This window comes from Podarcis filfolensis, assembly GCF_964270895.1.
Source record: "Podarcis filfolensis genome assembly, chromosome: Z".
NCBI classification, from domain to species: domain Eukaryota; kingdom Metazoa; phylum Chordata; class Lepidosauria; order Squamata; family Lacertidae; genus Podarcis; species Podarcis filfolensis.
The window spans coordinates 41,600,366-41,622,312 of NC_139617.1; the positions used below are offsets into that span (position 1 = coordinate 41,600,366).

General features: G+C 45.2%; 1 protein-coding gene across 10 annotated transcripts in view; it reads left to right on the forward strand.

Annotated features, from left to right (window-relative positions):
* CACNA1B (calcium voltage-gated channel subunit alpha1 B) overlaps positions 1 to 21,947 on the forward strand; it is a 328,172-nt gene that overhangs the window by 300,082 nt on the left and 6,143 nt on the right. For 6 of the 10 annotated variants that reach the window (XM_083597112.1, XM_083597114.1, XM_083597109.1 and 3 more), the window contains 8 exons: positions 6,915 to 7,023; positions 8,079 to 8,183; positions 9,192 to 9,304; positions 9,773 to 9,894; positions 11,349 to 11,490; positions 13,291 to 13,440; positions 20,198 to 20,399; positions 21,742 to 21,941. In XM_083597112.1, coding sequence (XP_083453238.1) covers positions 6,915 to 7,023; positions 8,079 to 8,183; positions 9,192 to 9,304; positions 9,773 to 9,894; positions 11,349 to 11,490; positions 13,291 to 13,440; positions 20,198 to 20,399; positions 21,742 to 21,941 — 1,143 coding nt within the window. Of the gene's footprint in view, positions 1 to 6,914; positions 7,024 to 8,078; positions 8,184 to 9,191; positions 9,305 to 9,772; positions 9,895 to 11,348; positions 11,491 to 13,290; positions 13,441 to 16,748; positions 16,785 to 20,197; positions 20,400 to 21,741; positions 21,942 to 21,947 lie in introns of all 10 variants that reach the window. The other 4 variants (XM_083597115.1, XM_083597108.1, XM_083597107.1 and 1 more) reach the window with 2 other exon arrangements.

A 21,947-nucleotide genomic window follows, 5' to 3' on the forward strand; every position in this document is an offset into this window, starting at 1 on the left:
ATTTCCTGCAGAGAAAATTTGTTCCTAGAGAGCATGGATGTAAAACAATCCTCCAGTAACTACAGAAACAGTGATTCACCTTTGCTCCAGTGAAAGCAGAGTAAGAGATTCCCATGTTAACAAAACAGCTGCAAACTTTTGCATTGCCTTTCTGCAACAGTCTATTCAGATCAGATCAGGTTTGTTTATTTGTATTTAGTCATCAGACCATCACAAAACAAAAGGTTAACATTATGGAAGTAACACAAGGTAACACAAATAGAACTCAGCTCAAGTCCAAATACAACTATATGCAACAAAAACAAACTTAAAATGCGAAGTCCATCTTTGACCAATCCTCTGGCTGATTGACATCCAATGCCATTTTAAAATGTATTGGGCAGGGGCGATTACTGGGTTGTTATTTTTATTTTTATTATGTATTTTGTGTTTTTATGTTGTGAACCACCCTGATACCTGTGGGTATAGGGCAGTATACAATTTTAAAATAATAATAATAAATTACAATTGCCCCTCTTTTAATAAATATTAATATAAAATAAATTTATACAAATCTGAATGAAATTATATAATCAACCAAAATGAATAGAAGCTTTAAAAATATATGACACAGCATTCTGTTTTAAGAGACTGACATATATTTTACATTTCTGGATAAGGATCAGTGTAGAGTTTAAACTTATTTAACTCGTTGCTAATTAGAAGAGGTGGTTCTGAAGGAGAGAGTAAATTAAACATAGGTGACACCTTAAAAGCTTCCTTAAATACACTCTTAAGAAATAAATGCTATAGAATCATTGGCTCACTTGAGCTCAGTGAACTCACTAATGTATTTTAATTTGCTCCAGACAAGGATTTAATCAATCAGAAAGTGGATTCTGCTCAGTTGTATGACAGTTTCTTGCCTCTCAATTTTGCAGTCAAGAACGCAGTGAGAAGGCAAGCAAGACACTGATGAATTTACATTGATGAACCCAGGATATGCAAGATTCAGTTGCCTGGGATTCCAGTTGCATTCATTCAGTAACTCCTTCTTACCATGGCCACTATCTAAGTACATCATACCATTGAGAGGCTCATAAAACCTGTACCCTGTTCAGGGCTTTAGGTTCACAGGAGAAGCAGGTGCAGTGAAAGCTGGATTTCTTCTGGGAGACATACTCAGGTCAAGTCATGCAAAATCTTGGTGAATTTTTAACAGAAGTCAGTGAATTCAGGACCATGGACAGCTCCCAGTGGGCCCCACTGGCTGTATTGTAGCTATAGCAGGACGTTGTCTCAGCAGAGAGCTAAAGCTTATGTAGGCTGTCAATTGCAGTTTGTCCTGCTTCCATAGGGGAAGCCGACTTTTCTTTTTTAATCATCCCTTGCACAATTTTGCATCCATTGACTTCTGAGAGATTGGGAAGATGGAGATGCTGCAGGAGGGTGATGGCAGAAAACAGCACCTACATAGAGCAGCCTAGACTTCACCCTCTTCTGAGTATTGTTAGACCCTGGGGCCACAACACTAAGGAGCAGAGTAATGTAAATGGCCTTGAAAGCTCAGAGCCCTTTAAGGCTTGTGGCTGTGCATTGACCCTCATGTCACTGTCTGCAGGTGGAGTTTGGGGGAAATGATTTCATGGGCCAGATTTGAAACCCTGCTGAATCATCTGAATGAGTAAGGTCCCAATAGAACATGTGCAGTGGATACTTGCAGAAAGTAGAGTTCCGCTGTTCTGCTCATCAGCTGATTGGTAGTAATATTGAAGCCTCAGGCCCTTTAAAGCACTACACAGTGTTAATTTAAAGTGCCTGATCAACTAACATCATTGTGACATCAGATGACTGACAGGTGGGCAGCCATACCCTCCTGTCAATTTTGTGCTACAAGATTAATTTGGATAAAGATCTGGCCTGTGGAGTAAAAAAAGATACAACTGTGCTCAAAAGTGGTTCACTAAAAAAAACAAAAAACTGTCAAAATACAGTAGTACCATAATGAACATAATTTTTAAAAGTATAGCACTGCAAAATAATACACAAAATCAATGCATTTAGCCTGCATTAAAATGTAAGTGAGCATAAAGCAAGGATAAATCTCATCAAAAGTTCAAGTAGAATCCAAAAGTTCAAGACTTTGGATCCAAAAGTACATCCAAAGCTAATAACAGTAGCACCTACCAGTAAACCCCACCCATCCTATACGCCTTGGCCCAGATTTCTGTCTTATAAAGGATGTTGGGGCTGGAGGATGAAGTGAGGCAGGTGCAAATAGCCATCCCTTGATAGCAAGCACAGAAGTTTATAGTCAGTGTTAGCCTTACTCAGAGTAGACCAATTGAAATGAACAAGCATGGCTAATTTAGGCCCATAAATTTCAATGGGTCTGTGCTGAGTAAAACCTAGTATGCTGCAATCCAGAGTTTTGTCTCCCCCATCCTGGTTCCTCCCTATCTTTTTCTGTAGCAACCACATTCCTATGCCTAGGTGGTCTTTTCTCTTCTAGGACCTTCTTAAGAGCTACAATCTCCCCCTTTATACCTCCTTCTGTTGCCCCATCCCTCTCTGTGCTTGTATATTCTCGCTACATCTGGCAAGAGCCAATCCCTGCAGAGTCGTCATGCATGACACTTTATCTTGCTTGCCTTGGTGTGCATGCAGTAATATCTTTACAGCTTTGTTCTATGGTGTAACAGGAGAGCTGCATCCCAGAGATGTGCTGGGGCTTCCCAAAGGGGGTAGCATGGTTCCGTTTTTAATATTAGAATCTGTATTGACTGCATTAAGAAGAGGGTGGGCTTATGCCACACACTTCACTCAACATCCATGTGTACAGGAAAAGACATGAAAGGGGTTCTGGGGTAGGGATGTTGGAGAATCCCATCGGAAACAGGAGCAAGATTTCTGCAATTTACATGTTCGTCAGAGCTAAAATGGGGTCATTGAGGAGCAATGGTGGAGGTATCAGCATGCTTGAGGAACCCTAAGGCTTTCAGAAGTAAAGGAAAAATAAAGGAAAACATCCTAAGATGACACATCTGCAAACACCACCACCAAGCACAAGCCCAATGATGACTGAAATTCCTCAGTAGTCATGGAATGTGGAGTGACAGGAAACATAAAATGGAAAATGGGGGAGCTAGACTGTCCTTCATTTACCTGGAACCTTGAATTGAGGTGAGAAGTTTATTAGTGATCCATTGGGTAGACTATTGCCTGCACACTTCTCCTTATATCTTCAGTAAGAGGGCTGGTAACTTACTTCTATTTTAATAAAAGGTGAACAGACAGATAAAGGGGTGGAATATTTCACACCAGACCTTGTGGCTTACCTGATTTTATGGCAGAGATGGTCACTCGGTTCTCATTAGCCCCAGCTAGCATGGCCAGTGCTTAGGAATGATGGGAGTTGGAGCCCAATGAAACATTTGGAGAGCTACAGGTTTTAAGCCACAAGATGCTTGCAGGTGTAACCAGATTTCTTGTCTTGTGTGGTTTGAGAGAACAGACCTGGGTGTTTCCCCACCCCTTTCAAGTAGTTTATGCACATTTAATAGTAAGTTCCCTTAGCAGAGAAACTCAGTCTGACCCTTGCTCACAACATTAACTGGAACAAAGTTTTCTCTCTTGTGTGCGGTTTGGTTGCACTCTGAATGATTTCCTTCCTCTGTCATAAAGGATGGATGAGAAAACGCCAGGGAGGAAACATGTACAGTGAGCACTTAAGAAGCTTCCCTTCTGAGAACCAGTCTTTTCTCTTTTTTTGAATTGTAGAAATATGAATGGGCACACATTTGACTTGTTAGCCTCTGTCCTGCTTGCCTTCTAAAGCCCAACATGTAGGCAAAGCAGCTTCTACTTCAGCTATAGGTTTAGGGCTCCTTTGACTGCCATCTGAACCATCTCAGAAAATGCTCTGATCACACACAGAGAGAAAGCTGTTGCAGTAGATTCCCTAGATCACATCTTTCATTCCTTTTTGTGAGTTATCATAAGAAACAAAATCTGGCAATGGGGTGAAACATGCAGCAGTTCCTCATTCTTGCAGGGCTTATCCACACTTACCTTTCCTCTGTACTTTCCAGGCATGGTTCCCACTTTTAAGCTCCATGTCCAAGCAACAATCTGCAGAAAACCCTAAATCCTGTTTGTTGCACTTCAGCTTTAAAGACTGGGTTTTTGTGAGGAAACACTGGGGCAAATAAAACAAGTGCTTGGACCCAGAACTTTAAAGCACAATCTGTGCCTGGAAAGGTAAAGGTAAAGGGACCCCTGACCATTAGGTCCAGTCGTGGCTGACTCTGGGGTTGTGGCGCTCATCTCGCTTTACTGGCTGAGGGAGCCGGCGTACAGCTTCCGGGTCATGTGGCCAGCATGACTAAGCCGCTTCTGGCGAACCAGAGCAGCGCACGGAAATACCGTTTACCTTCCCGCCGGAGTGGTACCTATTTATCTACTTGCACTTTGACGTGCTTTCGAACTGCTAGGTTGGCAGGAGCAGGGACCGAGCAACGGGAGCTCACCCCGTCACGGGGATTTGAACCGCTGACCTTCTGATCGGCAAGTCCTAGGCTCTGTGGTTTAACCCACAGCGCCGGAGCAGGGCAAAAAGTAAGTGTAGATAAATTCACAGGCAGGAGTTGCATGGATCTGGATAACAACCTCAGATTACTAACAGCACAAAAACCAGGTCTTCTGAGGTTTGGGGGGGGGTATAGGCTTCCTTCTGGCTAATTGATGCTCATTTCCAAGCCCCCCACCTGGATTAGGATACAGCTCTCCTGAGAGAAATACACACACACACACACACACACACACACACACACACACTGGCTTTTCTTTCACTTCCAAGCATCTTTTCCCCTTTCTTTTTCCCTGTCACTCACTGCAATGGATACAGTGGGACTGTCTGAGTAAGTTTGGACCATGGGGCTGCATTGAAGAAGGTAGGATTCTGCTGCTAACATTTTCTGTGCTGACGACAGCAAAAAGTGGGTGGCAAATTAGATCTGTGTTGTGGGGAGCTTAATTGGAATTTAACGGGTGGTATCTGATGCCCTCATGCCATTAATGCAATGGAACTTTCTCTTCTTTTCCCAGACCCACCCTATGCACTCTCTAAATGTGCTCCGAGGGGTAAGGGAAATCCCAGTTCAGGTTTAGAACACAGGGGAACTTCTGTTGTACAAATGTAAATACTTAGCACTACAAGAGATTTAGCACTACTTTGCATTCAAGCCAGCATGTTTTGAATTGCTTTGGCACCTAGGTGTGTTTCTCATGGACTAAGGAGGTGGCTGCTATTCCTGAAGCACTATCACTCATTTCATGCCTTATTTCCTCTTTGTCAGCAATTATTCCCCAAGAGCTCACTGTCAGTTCGCTAGTTTCCAGATAGCACCTTTGAGGACATACTTCGTACAGGCAATAGTTTATCAATGGTTTCATGTAGAGGTTTTCAACCTTTGTGAGTCCACGGCTCATTGACCAACTACATTCTTTCTGTTGCACCCCTGTGGGGCTCAGGAGCCCACTTATGTCACCCCTTGCCTGAAGAACTAGCAGCCCCTCACCCCCTTTCGAACCCTCTCCCTTATGGATTGTTCTCTCAGCCTCCTCTCTTCTCCCCTCTCCTTGGGAGTCCTCTGGGCAGGTGGAGCTGCCACCCCTGGTCTCTGAGCTGCCCCTCCAAAAGAGAGCTGCCTCCTCCCACTGCTCCACCCCCTGGCTAGCCTCAAAGGCATCCTTCACCTGGGGAGCTTGTAGCCAGGGCTGCTGAAACAAACAGCTGTGTAAGCCTTTGGGAGGCAGAGATGTGAGAGGGCATCAGAGATGGGAGGGAAGGAAAGAGGCAGGCATTTGGGAGCTGGTTGAGGGCAGACTGAAGCTAGCAGGGCAGTTCACCACCCACCCCAATGCAATGGTCTCCTCTGTTTAATAGTTATTCCGTATCCCCAGAAAGCCCTGGGCAATGCACAATTCCCAGGATTCGAGTTGGGGGGTATTGACTATAAAAGCTTGCACAAAAGCACCCTGTATGGCAAGAATGATATTGATGCCTGCTAGCCATGATACCATCTCCAATAGTAGCTGTAGAAAATAGGTATGTCTTTTGATACCAGTTGATGGAAACCACAAGCAGGGAAGAGTCCTGTTCATGATCTTCCCAGAGGCATCTAGCTGGCCACTGTGAAAGCAGAAAGCTGGTCTAAGATGGGTCTTTGGCTTGATCCTGCAGGACTCTTCGTATGTTATTAGGCCAAAGATTATTTTTTTAAAAATGCTGCCATACTGCCATTTTTGAAGTACTAAAACACAGAAAGAAGAGCTGGTCACTCTGTCCATGGAGGGAAATGCAGGGTGAGATGGTTTTAAGGTATAGAAAGACAGGTTTAGGTTATAGCTGAGAGTTTCCAATACATAAGTGAAGCTCAGCATTCATTCATACATTCATTTTATTTATATGCTGCTTTTGCACACAAAAAAAGAAATCATGCTCCAAGCAGCTTACAATAAACAGGGATGCATTTCAAACAAACACTACAAAAACAACTTCATAATAAGATAGCAAAACAAAAACATAATATGCAAAAGCATATTTCAATACTATAAATATAACAAAATTACTTAACCAGCATGCTGCATCCCATAGCAAAAATAACAAGGGAGCTTCAAAGTTTCACCTTAGTCCTAGAAACACCCCTCCCATGATGTTGGAATATTGGAAGGTATTGAGATTGTGGATATCTGGGGCTTGTTACCTACGTCAGCATATGAAAAGTTAGTATTGTGGAATGTCAGCTCTTGGTAATCAAGCTTACTCTGAGGAGAAACGAAACTGAGTACTAGAAAAGTGGGGTGGGCGAGTATGAGGTTTGGGGAGGGGAAATAAGTTGATCAGCATTGATAGAAGCCTGTCTGTCTCTCAGCGCTTGGTAAGGATGAATATGCCAATCTCAAATGATGACTTGAGTGTCCACTTCACATCTACGCTGATGGCCTTGATCCGCACTGCCCTGGAAATCAAACTTGCATCAGGTGAGACAACAGCAGCTGGCTTAAAAGATCATAATTGTGTGAATAGGAATGAATGGGGAATGGGGATGGGGACTTTGGCCCATACATTTTCAAAATTGATGTATGGAAATGGGCAAATTTCAGATTTTAAAGCAAGATATCTGAGCAAATTTCCACTTTACTAGACCAGGACCTCCAGATGTTGTTGGACTATATTTCCCAGAATCGCTGACCATGCTGGCCTAGGGTCATTGGAACTCTGAGTCAAGAAAACATCTGGAGGATCACAGGTTCCATAGCCCTGCATTAGCTTCATCAAGCTCAGTGGTAGCACATCTACTTTGTATGTAGAAGGTCCCTGGTTCAATACTCCATGTCTCCAGGGACAGACCTCCTATCTGAAACCTGTAGAACTGCTACCAATCAGTGCAGACTGAGCTAAATCAACCAGTGATCTGATTCAGTACTTTGGTGCATTCTGGAAGAACTTCTCTCTTCAGAGAAGTAAGAAGTAAGAGCGTTGACATTGCCCACAGTCTTCTTCCCCTCCATGGAAGAGGAGCTATTCTCTACCGTGCTCTCTTTTTCCCTTTTCAAGCTTCCTGCAGAGAAAGAATAATACCCTTCCTCATAATAATACCCTCCCCAAAGGGTAGGAATAATGCCTTTCCTTGGGGCCATCCAAGAAAGCTGAGTGCTTGCAGATTCAGGGCAGGCAAAAGAAAGTACTTCACATAATAGTTAAGCTATAGGATTTGTTCTCCCACAATCTCATGATGGCCATCAACTTAGAAGGCTTTAAAAGAAGTTTATGCAAATTCATGGAGGATATGTTTTATCAATGGCTGCTAGTCATAGCGGCTGGCTATATTACCTCCAGTATCAGAGGCATATCTGAATGTCAGATATTGGGAATCATGTGGTCCTTCCTGTGGGCTTCCCATTGGGACATCTGGTTGATCACTTCGAGAAAAGACGTACTTTGCTTTATAAGCCTTTGCTCTGGTCCAGCATGGAGCCTGGTCTGTGAGTGAAACATTTTCTTCCTTTGTATCACCTGGCCCATGGCATGGCAGGGGTCCTGCAGCTTCAGTGTGACATCGAGCTGAGGAAGGAGATCTCGCTAGTTTGGCCCAATCTTTCACCAAAGACCTTGGATCTGCTAGTACCACCTCATAAACGTAAGTCCCATATTTCCCTTTGTACCACATTGATGGCATAAGCATTAACATTTACACTGAGAAGTGTTTTAGCAGGGGTAGGCAAGCTATGGGGACGCTTCAGCAAAACAAGGAAAAAGGACATCTTCCCGAATTCCTCTTCTTGATGTGCTGTACAGTGCTTTAAGGGCTTAGGCCCAGGCCTGGCTGTCAGTACTTTATTGCTATATACTAGATGGGAAGATATGGAGAGTAGGAAATAGGTCACTGCGCGAGGGCCTCCACTCTGATCTAGGTGTCAATCTGTTACTTTGCAGTGCCGCTGAATTGACTCGGGGAGATCCAGGTGCTGAATCTGTTCGGGAGTCCTACACAATCATGTGCTTGAGGGGCAGGAGTGAGATGGGGACCTGCTTCTCCTTCTCCCAACCCCCCAGACTTTATTTATTATTACATCTCTATCCCACCTTTCCTCCAAGGAGTTCAAGATAGCATCCATGGTTCTCCTGCTCCCCACCTTATCCTTACAACAACCCTGTGAGGCAAGCTAGTCTAACACTCTAACCACTACACCATATTGTCTCTCCTACACACCTCTTAATTTCGCAATGCAGTTTCCCAGCCAATGGGTACAAAAATTCATATGTTGGGGGAAGGCATGCTTGAAAAGTATTACATTAGTATGCATTATACTGGGGAAAATTGCTTGCAAAAATCTGTATATTTGGATAAATTTTACACTGAAATGCAGATTGCTACAGAAATGTGGAGAACTAAATTTAAGATTGGAAGTGGGAGGAATAATTTTTTGGTGGCCTCATTTTGATTTTAAACAATAGGTACCAGGCCATCTGAGTTTGGTCTAAGAAAGAATTAGGATAGCTCCCCACCCAACTCATGAGAATCTAAGATTTCCATTCATACTGACTCCCCCTCCCACTGCCTTCACCTTTTGCTATTCATCAATTCTCTTCACCCCATCTTTTTCCCCCTCTTATTTTGTTTTTCATTTTTTGTTTCTTTGTCCAGCTGAAGCCATGACAGTGGGGAAAGTCTATGCAGCCTTGATGATATTTGACTTCTACAAACAGAACAAGAACACTCGAGATCCTGCCCATCCAGCACCTGGAGGTCTTTGCCAGGTAAACAGTCTTTTGCACCCTTCACTGCCACTATGTCATTGTGGAGATCAACAATGAGCCAAACTTCACTGACCTGTAGGGGCAGTACAATCAGCTAATAGAATCTTGTTTAGTTTTACCGTGGCTTGTAGCAACATATAACAAATCACATCTAACCTAGAGGTTACCAGAGCATAGACATCAGAAAATTGCAGTAGTTGCTCCTGCTTTTGCCTCTGGCCTTATCCTCCACTGGTGCTCAGGGTGAAAAATGTATCCCACCCTTACACTAAGCTGCAGCTCCCTACTAAGGAACAGATAAGATTTGTACAGCTTCATTGCTGAGGGATTTGCCAGGCAGGGTTAAGGAGGAACCCCTGTCCAGAACAACTGCCAACCTCTACCTCTGTGGCAGCACTGTATTAATTGTTACCAGAGCAGATAATCCTTCCTTCCTTCCTTCCTTCCTTCCTTCCTTCCGCCTTGCAGACTGGAACTGTGTCCCTTTTCCACCCGTTGAAAGCAGCGCTTGAACAAAGCCAACCTTCAGTATTCCCCAATGCTTTCCTGCGCCAAAAGAGCTCCGCTTCTCTCAACAATGGAGGTGCCTTGTGAGTACCCAGAAAGTTCTCATTATTTTTGGCTAAATTCTCACTGAAGTGGCCGAGCTGGAGTTGTGCCTATTCAGAGTGCAGGTGGGGTGAAGGAGCTCACCTGATGGAATTTGTCTCTGCACACCAAAATTCCTTGCATTTAGAGAACTAGCATCACAATTTTTTTAGCCCAAGGGTGGATAAGCTGTGGTCAGTGATCAAGAATGATGGGAATTAAGAGTCCTACAACATACTGAGGGCTACAGCTTTCCCCATTTCTTTTTCTGTCTAACTTGCTCCCTGATATGCTGGTTTTCTAAGTGAGGAGATTGATTTCATTTTTTAAGATAGAGCAGTGCTCCATCATGTCTGTCCCCACCTGCAGTCTGAAGTTGCATGGCTTGAGCACAGGTTTGCCACCTGAGTGATAACTAGGTCCTTCTTAACCTGCAGCTGCTAACTACCTGACTTTGTGGTTTGTTTGTTGCCTGCAAGGAAGGGTTTCCCCAGCCTGCTTTATCTACAGTGTTGCTTTATGTAGATATATGTGTTTTATTATGTATAACATGAAACAATATAAACAGCAAATAATGGGTATCAGTCACCAGGTATGAAGCAAAATACAGCATGAGTATAAAGCAGAAAATAATAGTATCAAATCACAGAACTGTGGAGTTGGAAGGAACCCTCAGAGTCATCTGCTCCAATCCCCTGCAATACTGGAATCACAGCTAAAGAATCCCTCACAGAAATAAATATAAACCAGTCATAATCAAAGTATATTTTGGTATGTTTGTCTGTACATCACTCTACAGCATTGTGTAAGCTTATCAGTCAAAGCCATACCCTATCATACCAGCACCATTTATCAAGAACAAGAGTTGCTGGAACTCACCATGAACATGTCCCTCATTCTCTTAGAATGACAATGGCGCCCACCTGAGAGGTGCCAGAACTAAGTTCCAGGGAGTTCTGGCCAAGAAAAGCCCTCTGCATCTTTCCAATGTTACCCTAGCTCCATGCATGCTGCCAGAAGGAGGTGGTTTATATGATTCTTACAAGACAGATCAATGTTGCCACCTTATGAGTTAGGAGAGCAAAGCTAATCCTGGGTCCATTTCTGTGCTTTTGGATAAGTCCCACCAGAGATGGGGCAATGTACCAAGATTTTGGTATACAGTACAGTGGTACCTCGGGTTACAGATGCTTCAGGTTACAGACTCCGCTAACCCAGAAATAGTACCTCAGGTTAAGAACTTTGCTTCAGAATGAGAACAGAAATTGTGCTCTGGCGGTGCGGTGGCAGCAGGAGGCCCCATTAGCTAAAGTGGTTCTTCAGGTTAAGAACAGTTTCAGGTTAAGAACGGACCTCTGGAACGAATTAAGTACTTATCCTGAGGTACCACTGTATTGCATTCTTTGCAAGTTCTCTCTCTCTCCCTCCCTCCCTTTCTTCCTCCCTTTCATGACAGACCAACGCCAGAGGGAGGAGGAATCAAGGAGTCTGTTTCATGGGGTACTCAACGGACTCAGGATGTGTTTTACGAAACGAGGACACCAGCATTTGAGCGTGGCCATTCAGAAGAAATTCCCACTGAGCAGACAAGCAAACAGGTGAAGGTTAAATGTACTGTTTTGGTACAGGAGGAGGCTTCACTGGGCTAATCCCAAAAGCTCTGCTACACCAATGAAATGTACTTTCCAGTCTGCTGGCAGCTGGCAGAACAGAACAGCAGGCCTGGTCCAAGAAATGTTGCTCCCTAAGACAAAGGACAAGACCTCTCCCCCTTCCCATATTCTGTGTACTGAAGCCAGTGCTTGAAAAGGCAATTTTAAAAATGCAAACAATTTCTGACCGAAGGGAAGATATTCCAACACATGCCCACAGCATGTGCCTTGATGCTTTATCCTGATTACATCACCAGCCCCTAGCCAAGCTGGCCAGTTCCTCCTTATAAAGAAGCTGTGGAATCCAGTGTGCCTGAAACTTCCATTTGTTTGTTGAATCAATCTCAGTTTGAAATCTAAAGAAACATTGCATATGGATGCTAAAACAACTTTCCATTGATTACACTGCATGGAACACCCCATTGCAATTTAATTTATTATGCAATATTGCTTTATACAAGTGAAAGGTGCCCCAAAGTGATTTACAGGAAAATTGAACTGCCAAATTACATAATACAATATCAATGCGTAAGAAGATTAAAAACTGACTGGCAGAGGGGCTGGAGCACTCCCATGCCGCTGTAATGGAGTTGGTGTCATTATCCTTGGGACTACATTACTGAATCAGTGGCATAGCATGGGGTGGGGGGTGTCACTGGGTGCATGTTTTGAGGGGGCATGCAAGGGAGCTGTGGAGACAGCTTCCTCACACAGCAGCCCAATGGCACCAGCCACAGCTCCATTCCTAGGTCAAGCCTAACCTGGGAGCAGAGAGAGGACAGTTGGTGGTAACACTGCCACCGACTTCCTAGGCTGTGGCAGCTTTCTTGCACCTGGCCATAGCTGCTCCACTTCCAGGGCAAGCCTGACCCGGGGGTGGACCCAGGGACGGAGAGAGAAGAGTCAGTAGCAATGCTGCAGCCCTCTCTTCTGGTTTGCAGTGCACAAGGAAGCAGCTCCACTCTCGGGTCAGGTCTGACCTGGGGGCAGAGAGTAGGAAGAAAGCTGGTGGCAGCTCCCTCACCCCTCTTCTCGCCTGGGCTGTAGCATGCAAGTGAGCTCCCCATGCTGCTTTGTGAAGCAAGCCACAGGGGGCTCCCTCTGCTCCCCACCCCCCTAATGGATGTACCCCACATGCATGATCTGGGTGGCTTTAGCATATGCTCCACCACTGTGTTAAATTGTCATGTATATAAATTGAATTGACTTGGGTATAAAAAAGAAGTCACGTGGGTGGTGCTGTGGTCTAAACCACAGAGCCTGGGGCTTGCCGATTGGAAGGTCGGCAGTTCGAATCCCTTCAACAGGGTGAGCTCCTGTTTTTTGGTCCCAGCTTCTGCCCACCTAGTTCGAAAGCACATCAAGTGCAAGTAGATAAATAGGTACTGCTCCGGCGGGAAGGTAAATGGTGTTTCTGTGCGCTGCTTGGTTTGCCAGAAGTGGCTTAGTCATGCTGGCCACATGACCTGGAGGCTGTATGCCGGCTCTCTCGGCCAATAAAGCGAGATGAGCGCCGCAACCCCAGAGTCATCCACGACTGGACCTAACGGTCAGGGGTACCTTTACATTTACCTTTAAAGAGCCAAACACCACTGAGCTCAGCTAAGCATGCAGAGGGGCCCTTTATATCTTACCTCTCCCTCTGAGGATGCAGCAAGTCATTTACCATGATTACTGAGAACTACTTCTTCTTTTTTTGCCAGCTCCCTGCTTACTTCTGTGCTTCTGCCCCTATTTCTCTCTCAGGTAGTAGAAATGCGAGAGATCAGTCCAACAATGGCCAATGGTGAGCACCAGCCTGGCCTGGAGAGCCAGGGGCGAGCTGCCTCCATGCCCCGCCTGGCAGCAGAAACTCAGGTGAGCGCAGGAGGCTTAACTGGCAATGGAAGACTTACAGTAAGTCAGCTATTTAACGCCTTCTTTCTGTCTGTTTGTCTTGTCACCTGGAAGACCTTTGGGAGGTTTAGCAATGTGAGTGCTGCAGTGGGCAATTTGATTATGCATTTACCGATCACATAAATAATTGTGGTGTGATCTGGAGCAAGCATTCCCCATTACAGACAGCTTCTCTGAGATCCATCCGCAGTCAACAGAAAAGCAACAGGCTCCAGATCCTACTTGCTAGGCAACTTTGTTTGCTGGTTTTGTGTATGTAAGTATGCATCTAATCATAGGGATCCATAACTTTTCATATATCTTTCACCAAAAAGCCTGGCATTCTACAGACTCGGCTTTCTTAGAAACAGAATTGTACCACATTTTCCCTGAGCCTGCCTGCCTACAGAGCACTCCTCTTTTGCTAAGTTTCTCTTTTTCCACAGTTAAGATACAGCTACACTTACAAACCTAAACCAGTTTCCAAACCTGTTTAGCCACCCCACCAATGAGTTCCAGGAAGGGGCTGGGACATTCTTCCAACATGAATTCTCAGAAACCTCCTGGAACTACAAGTTCTCACGGTTTTTGTAGAAGAAGATTCAGTGGCTGAAGGCAGCCTCCAACTGTTTTTTAATTTGCAATGCAGACATGCTCCCAGATATTCTTCCAAACCCAATAGAAAATTATATATGTGGAATTCACATGAATCCTGTGGCATAATTAGGTTCAATAAGTAAGGTAGAGTTTTCTAGCTAGCTAGAAGTGGTGGGTACATAGTCCACTGCATGCTGGATCCCCTTACAGTAATTCAGGGCTCATCCACACCTTCATCTGTGCCACATTATCTAAGTCCGTGACTAAGCAGGGCTTTTTTTGTCCCGCCACTTTCTCCAGGAAAATACTCAGTTTACTGCTGAATCATAACAAACATCAATTCATGTAAATGCAGTTGCCGTATTTTCCACTTCAGCAATGGGACAAAAAACAAAACCCTCCTGCTCAAACCCGGACCTAGAAATCACAGGCCTGTGCCTAGAAAGCATGGCTCAGACTGAAGTATGGATGAGCTCTCAGTATTGGTTAAAAGGTAATGTGAGGCATGACACGAGTACCCTAGACAGCTCTGAACAGCGCTTGGGCTGAATAATGCATAAAAGCAGAGCTCAGAAGTTGCTTCATCAGCAGTTATTGCCAGACTGAGCCATATATAAGATCTGTAACTCAGTACCACCTGACCTCATAGGACGAGAGGATCATGGGGTGCTGTGGCAAACAGGAATAATTCACCAACTGATTCTATTGATGGTGGTCATTGATTTAATTCTAGGTGTGAAACTCTCCTGATTTCAGTTGCATTTCCCAAATTGAATTTCTTACTAAGGATCTTCTGCCTTAATAAGAGAACCAGAAACATTTCATCTGCAGGAGATATTTTTTTAATCCTCCTCTTGTGCTTAGATAATGCAGCCTCAATCATCACCTGTGTGACTGAGCATTGTCTAGTCTTTCATTTCACACACCATTCCATCATTGACACATGGCTGGTGATCATTCTCCAGCTGCTCTTGGACAACTTCACTTCCCAACCTAGACAAAAGGATGTCACTGCCCTGGGTTCCTTCAGCTAGAATTAGAGATGTCATTGAAACTTGCTTTTCTTCACTTAAAAATGAGGAAAGCTCATCATTCTAACCTCATATGCATGTATTCCTCAAAGGAACAACACAACATCATGCTGTCTCTCAAACCTCTCATTCCCTTTCTTCAACACAGTCCACCACACCCCTGAGATCCACTTGCTTACCTCCTTGCTTTTCAGTGGTGACAAGCAGGAGGTTTTGCCATCTTTTGCCCTCCATCACTGGTTGGCTGCATCACAGCCTACCATGAGCAATTGGGCTTGGGAAATATAGTTTCCCAAGGACCACAAACACCCACAGCAAGGGTAGGCTCTCTCATTTGCTGCCACTGGAGCAACAGAAAGGTTGGAAGTGGGTGGGAAGGGTGGCTAGAGCATCATAGGTGAGTTGAAATCTATAACAGAACAGAGCTGACATTTCTCAGAATACGTTTTTTCCTGAGACACTTTCTGAGATTTTTTCTCACACACACACTTTGAAAAAGGCCAAATATTCTCCAACTCTTTTCTTGTGGCAGCTGCCATTCCCACCCACATCTGCCTCATCCCTTAGGGGGGAAATAAATTCTGCTCCGGCAATTGCTAATGGTGAACTCTGTCCCCAAGATTTCCTCCTGCACCTAGAGGAATTTAGCTGAATCCTCACTCCCTGGGTTGTGTGTCCATGCATAGGGTAGAAATTTTAAGAGGTCTCCATCTCATGCTCAAAGCCATGATCTCCTTATTCTTGTTCTCCCTTTCTACATCATGCTAGAGCATGGATGAGGAACTTATAGTCTGCCCCATGTTGGTGGACTCCAGCTCTCATCAACCCCAGCAAGAAGGACCAGCTGTAGCCCTGTAAGGTTTGGAGGGCTGTATGTATAATGGGAGAGAGTGAGCAGAAAAGGGATTAAAGAGCAGCTGCTGGTACTCCACCTCCTTCTCAACACCACCCCCAGATTGAGCCAAATAGGAAACCAGTGATGGGAAGGAGCAGGGGGAGCTTCTGCAACTGAGCATTTTCCAGGGACTTTACTATGTAGTGCCTCCCAGTGCATTGCGGTGCACCTTAGCAAGTGACCAACAGTGCTGTCCTTTAGCCCTAAGGCCTGAGTTTCAGAAACTTTTCCATCTGTTAATATTCTGCATGAGTTGGGTGTAAGGCCTCCCTCTGGAGCAGGGATGGGAATCTCTGGCTCTCCAGACATTGCTGGACTCCGACCCCCATCAGCCCCAGCCAACATGCTTCACAAGGTAGGGTGATGGGAAATATAGCACTCCAACATCTAGAAGGCCCACCCTGTTGGGTGTCCCATGCTTGTTGAGTTGGAGTGTGTAAATTGTAGTTCCAGCAACACTTAGAAGGGCCATGGGTATCCACAACCCTGCTTCAGAGAAGTCTGAGGAGATCTAACCTCACTTTCTTCCATTGGAAGTTCCATTTGAATAACCAATCACCAGTCTTGACTCCTCACCAAGTTCCATGGATAACGTTTGACTAACACCCATTTCTGTCTCTTGTCTCTTATTCATCCCCCCTTCCCTTTACCTGTTTGTCTCCCCTCTCTGGTTGCCCCTTCGTCCCCACCCTTTCTTCCCCACCTCTCCATCATCTCGTCTGCCGCACGCACCTGCTGTGATGTCTGACAATGGCTGTGCTGGTGGGGGCTGCTTCCAATATATTTTCTGTCCGAATTTCTTGCAGAGAGGCAAAGTGCGGTCACCGGGGCGTTACCTGGCAGTATGTAGCTTGCTTGAACTTAAAAGTCGTATCCTCTCTAAAGTCTGTTCAGTGAAGGGTGGGGAAGGTTTTTTCCTTTGGGGCAACCTCCCAGGGGCCACATGCAAGTGGTGTGTGGGACCAGAGGCAAAATTCGGGGCAAGCGATAAATGGGAATTCTTCCTTTATACGATAGGTGAGTTTTTACAAACAGCTCTTTCCATCTTCTGTCCCCAGGCAAGCAAGCAGTGTTGTTGGAGTTAAAAGACACATTCCAGCCAGGCAAACACACTCAAGGAGAGTATGAAGCAGGAGGAGTGAGGGGTGTGGCCTGGGGGCATCACAGGGGCCAGATAGAAAGGCTTAGAAGGCTGCATTTGCACCTCAGGCTGTCAACCCTTTTAGCTCCCCTTTCCCCGCCTGGGGTGGCAATCTTCCATTATAATGAAGCGTGTTCTGTGTTCAGATGCAGAGCCAGCTCCAGATTTAAATGGGCCCTGATTGTTCTGGTAGTGCTCCAAGCCCACTGGCAGCCCTAAATAGCCCTAGCTGCTATTTAAATTTCCCATAATTCCCCAGAGCGATGGTAGGTAAAGGCCTTGCAGGAAAGTTGAATGGTGACCATGTACAGCCGTCCTAAGGACTGTTCAGAGTGTGGAATGCTGCTGTTCAGGATTCTAGCAACTCCATTCCATTTCCTGCTTTTCTGGGTCCCGTCCCCCCATGCCAGCCAGCGTGGTCACTGTGCATGCTCAGCCTCACTGGGCTGCTGTTTGGCCCTCCTCCTCTCATGATAGAACTTTCCAACGCCCCTCTCTATATCTATCTTTGTACTTCTGCTGACTCTCAAGGTTTAGTTATTTATTTCATATATTTCTGTGCCACTTAACAGTCTTGAAGGGGCTGAGATTTTCTCTAAGCTTGTTGGCTACCTCATTCTTGTCCATGGGTGGTGCCATTTTGGCTTCAAGAATAACAGCACATGTTGACCTTTGGGAACAGGGGGAGAGGGATAAACAAAATCTCTAAGTGGTTTAAATGATGTCCCAGCCGCACTGAAGTGACAGATGGATAAGTGACTGGGGTGAACATCCTTTTTGGGAGTTGTGTGTTTATAACTTTTAATTCAGAATTTCACAAACTGGGAAAATGTCTGACATGTACCACAGGCTGTCTAGTTGGAAGTAAGTCACTCTTGGGGCTTCAGTTACTCCTGGGCTACAGCCCCGGCACAACTTCAAAATCTAAGATCATTCCTGGAATATATCAGATAAATCAGGCTTCCTCAACCTTGGCCCTCCATATGTTTTTGGCCTACAACTCCCATGATCCCCAGCTAGCAGGACCAGTGGTAAGGGGTGATGGGAATTGTAGTCTCAAAACATCTGAAGGGCTGAGGTTGAGGAAGCCTGTCATAAATAAACGCCCTTCCAGACATAGGGCCCATTTGCACTATAACTTTAGAGCAGTATCATACCAGTTTGAACAGTCATAGCTTCCCTCAAAGGATCCTGGGAACTCTAATGTGTTAAGGGTGCTAAGAGTTGTTAGGAGAAACCCATATTCCCCTCACAGAGCTACAATTCCCAGAGTTCCCTGGGAAGAGGGTTTGATTGCTTAACAACTCTGAGAATTTCAGAAAACAGGGGTCTTCTAACAATTCAAAGCACCCTTAACACTCTACAGTGCCCAGTACTCTTTGGGGGAAGCCACAACTGTTTAAAGTGGTATGGTATATCTTTAAGTATATGGTGGAGATGGGGCCTGACTATAGCGCTATGGCTGCGGTTCATTCCAATGTGGGAGCTTTGGAGCAGACCTTCCACATGACAGGTCACAGATCTCTGTTTTTTGGAAGCTGATGGTGCTTTTTACTGCCCTCACAATGGCAGGATGTGTTTGGATTCAGAAAAGATCTGTGGCTGTAGTCACACCCCTTCTATGTCCCCTTTCTTCCAACCTGCAAGAATCAGAGTTACGAGCAGGTAGACGTATTTTGAATCTAACTCCTGGCATTCCAGATTTCTTTTGGAGATTAGACAAGCAGAAATTTATTAAGTTCCCTGTTTTCGGTCTGAGCTAGGAATACCGTCCTGTCAAAAAGAAAAGTGGGTTGTTTTTTTAAAATTACAGAAGCATTCCAAAACAAAAAATTTTTTTCCTTCCAGTAGCACCTTAAAGACCAACTAAGTTAGTTCTTGGTATGAGCTTTCGTGTGCATGCACACTTCTTCAGATGCATGCACACGAAAGCTCATACCAAGAACTAACTTAGTTGGTCTTTAAGGTGCTACTGGAAGGAAAAAAAATTTTTGTTTTGACTATGGCAGACCAACACGGCTACCTATCTGTAACAGAAGCATTCCAGTTCTTTCACAAAATATTGCATTCATTCATTCATTATTTCTATGATAGAAGAAAAAGTGGTTTGATCACTGCAATATTCTGGAATAGCAAAGGAATTACCATGATGGCATGTGGAAGAGTGCGGGGAAAAACAGAAAGGAAAAAAAAACCCCCAGAGTTCTAGTTTCATAAAGAGTACACCTGGAAAGGCCATAGGAGCAGATTGAGTTGCCCTGAGAAGTAGAGTGCATTTTCTGTCCCCCTAAATAACTGCAGAGAAAACCCCCACATGTCAGGAATAAGGGAGCATGGCCTTCTCAGCATCCCTTCCCCCCACCCCTTTGACATTAAGAACTGAATGTGATGGGTTTCCTTTGCAAGTAAAAATACGTTAGATTGCAACTTGGTGCTCTTGTCTTGGCTTGGGCAGATCCTCTTTACACACAAGTGTAAGGCTTTGAAATGCTGACTTTGAAAAAGGATGGTGAACACCTGTAGCCTTCCATATGTTGGGCTCCAACTCCAATCAGACCAAATTATTTGTAATTCATGTAGTCCAGCAACATATGGGGGGGCCACTGGTCTCCTCCTCACTGTGATACAGGGGGAAAAAAAATATCTCCATCCTTGCCTAGAAAGATCAAGTAGATTAGAAGGAAAGTCTCTCTTGATCAGGTCAATGGTCATTTAGTCCAGCATTCTGTTCTTTCAGCAGCCAAACAGATGCCCATTATGGGAAGCCCACAAGTGGGGCCTAAGTGCAACAGAGCTTTCTTCCCACATGTGATTTTCAGCAACTGATATTCAGAGGCATACTGACTCCAACAGTGGAGGTCGAGCATAGCCTTCTTGTCCTCCATGAATCTGCCCAGTACTTTTACAAAGACATTTAAGCTGGTGGCAGTTGCCGTATCTTGTGAAAAGTAAATTTGATAGGTTAACGATGCCCACCTCCCTGTTGTTGCCTTTAAGGGATGGAAAGAGGGTGCTGCGCTAGGGAGGAGGGAGGCTACACACTGAACCAACAACTACCTTGCGCTCTCTTCTTTCCCCTTCCTCACCCCAACCTCACCCTGCCTTTGTCCACAGCCCATCCCAGATACAAGCCCCATGAAGCGTTCCATCTCCACACTGAACCCACAGCGTCCCCATGCCACACACCTCTACGAGCATTCCCGGCCAGTGGAGCACACCCACCACCACCACCATCACCGCTGCCACAGGCGGAAAGAGAGGAAACAGAAATCTGTTGACAAACCACCCAGCCACCTGGCTGATGGTGATGCTGCAGGTGAGGGTACCTTAAAAAACGGGTTGGGTGGTGTGCTTACATTTCACTACAAACAAGACAGACTGAAAGCATAGCCTTCATTACCTATCTTTAGGCACCAGGGAAAAATGTTTCTCTTCAACCAGGTGTTTGTGTGATTAACATTCTATGGCTTTTTAACTGTGTTTGTGGGAGGATGCTTAATGATTTGTTTTTGTTTTATTATGTATCTTGTATTCTCATTTCATATTTTTCTGTTGTGAACTTCCCCGAGGTCTTCAGAGGAAGGCACTATAAAAATAACAACAACAACAATGGCTACAAGTACAACAACAGCAACCATATTTTACAAAGGAGGGATATTAAAAGAAAATGGACTGGGAGGGAGGAGGAAATAAGACAACTCAGGTACAGGTTTATAGGTTGCAATGGTGGAGCTTCATGCTCCGGCACCAGTAAGGGGGTGGAGAGCAGGCGGGTGCATGTCCTGGGGGCGTGGTGCACGTCATGGGGGCATAGCGTGGGGGCATGGCACCCAGCGCAGGCAGGGGGGCAGCCGCGGTGGCACCCCACCGGTATCGTACTGCCGGGGGCGGTGCACTTGCCCCCGCATTCCTCTTCCTCCTCCAGTGATAGGTTGCAAGTTCTTCCAATGGCCAGTTGGTATGAAAGAGTTCAAGGGGAGAAGGATTGAAAAGTTGCTGGTGTTGTATCCAATGTTTGTCCTCCTCAGCATAGATCCATTGAAATTAGTACACCTAAGTTAGTCAATTGCATTATTTTCAGTGGGTCTCATCTGAGTAGAACTAACATTGGATGCAATTCCTGATCTCTCAGCTGAGCCAATGGAGTAGCTCTGCTTCCCTTCCCTTCTCTCCTTCCCTCTGCTATACTCTGATAGGATGGCTGCTGTCAGGTGATGTTCTTATGATTATTGTCAGGGCTAGTACACTGTCACACCTACAAGAGCCCAGATGCTGTACCTCCTCCACCTCCTGCAAAATTATGTACGTAAGGGATATACCATACACACTGGGCATGCTGGGTATTTCTGTGTCATCTCAATTTAGTTCGGGTCATGGCCAGGGCTTTCTTGGTGGTGGTGCCCGATTTATGGAATTCCCTTAAGAAAGCTGCCTGACAGCCACTTTTTATTTAGGGAAAGCTCAATGTTAGGACATCTGCTTTGCAGAAGGTACAAACCATGGCATCTCCAGGCAGGGTTTACAGAGACCCCACTGTAAAACCCTGGAGAACTGCTGCCAGTTCTCATTTAAGGCATGTTCCCATGTTTCTATGGGAAGCAAGATGCTATCAGATGGGCCTCTGACACCACTGGGATTCCTTTTTGTTTGATGAGTAGGTGAAGCAACATCCAAAACCAAAAAGCAGGAGAGGGGCCGGTCCCAGGAGCGGAAACTTCACTCCTCTTCATCCTCTGAAAAGCAGCGCTTTTACTCCTGCGACCGATATGGGAGCAGAGACCACTCACAGCCCAAGTTATCAGAGCGCAGTCGGCCAACATCACCCAATGGAGGGCAAGAGCATGGAACACAGAAACAGGTGAGG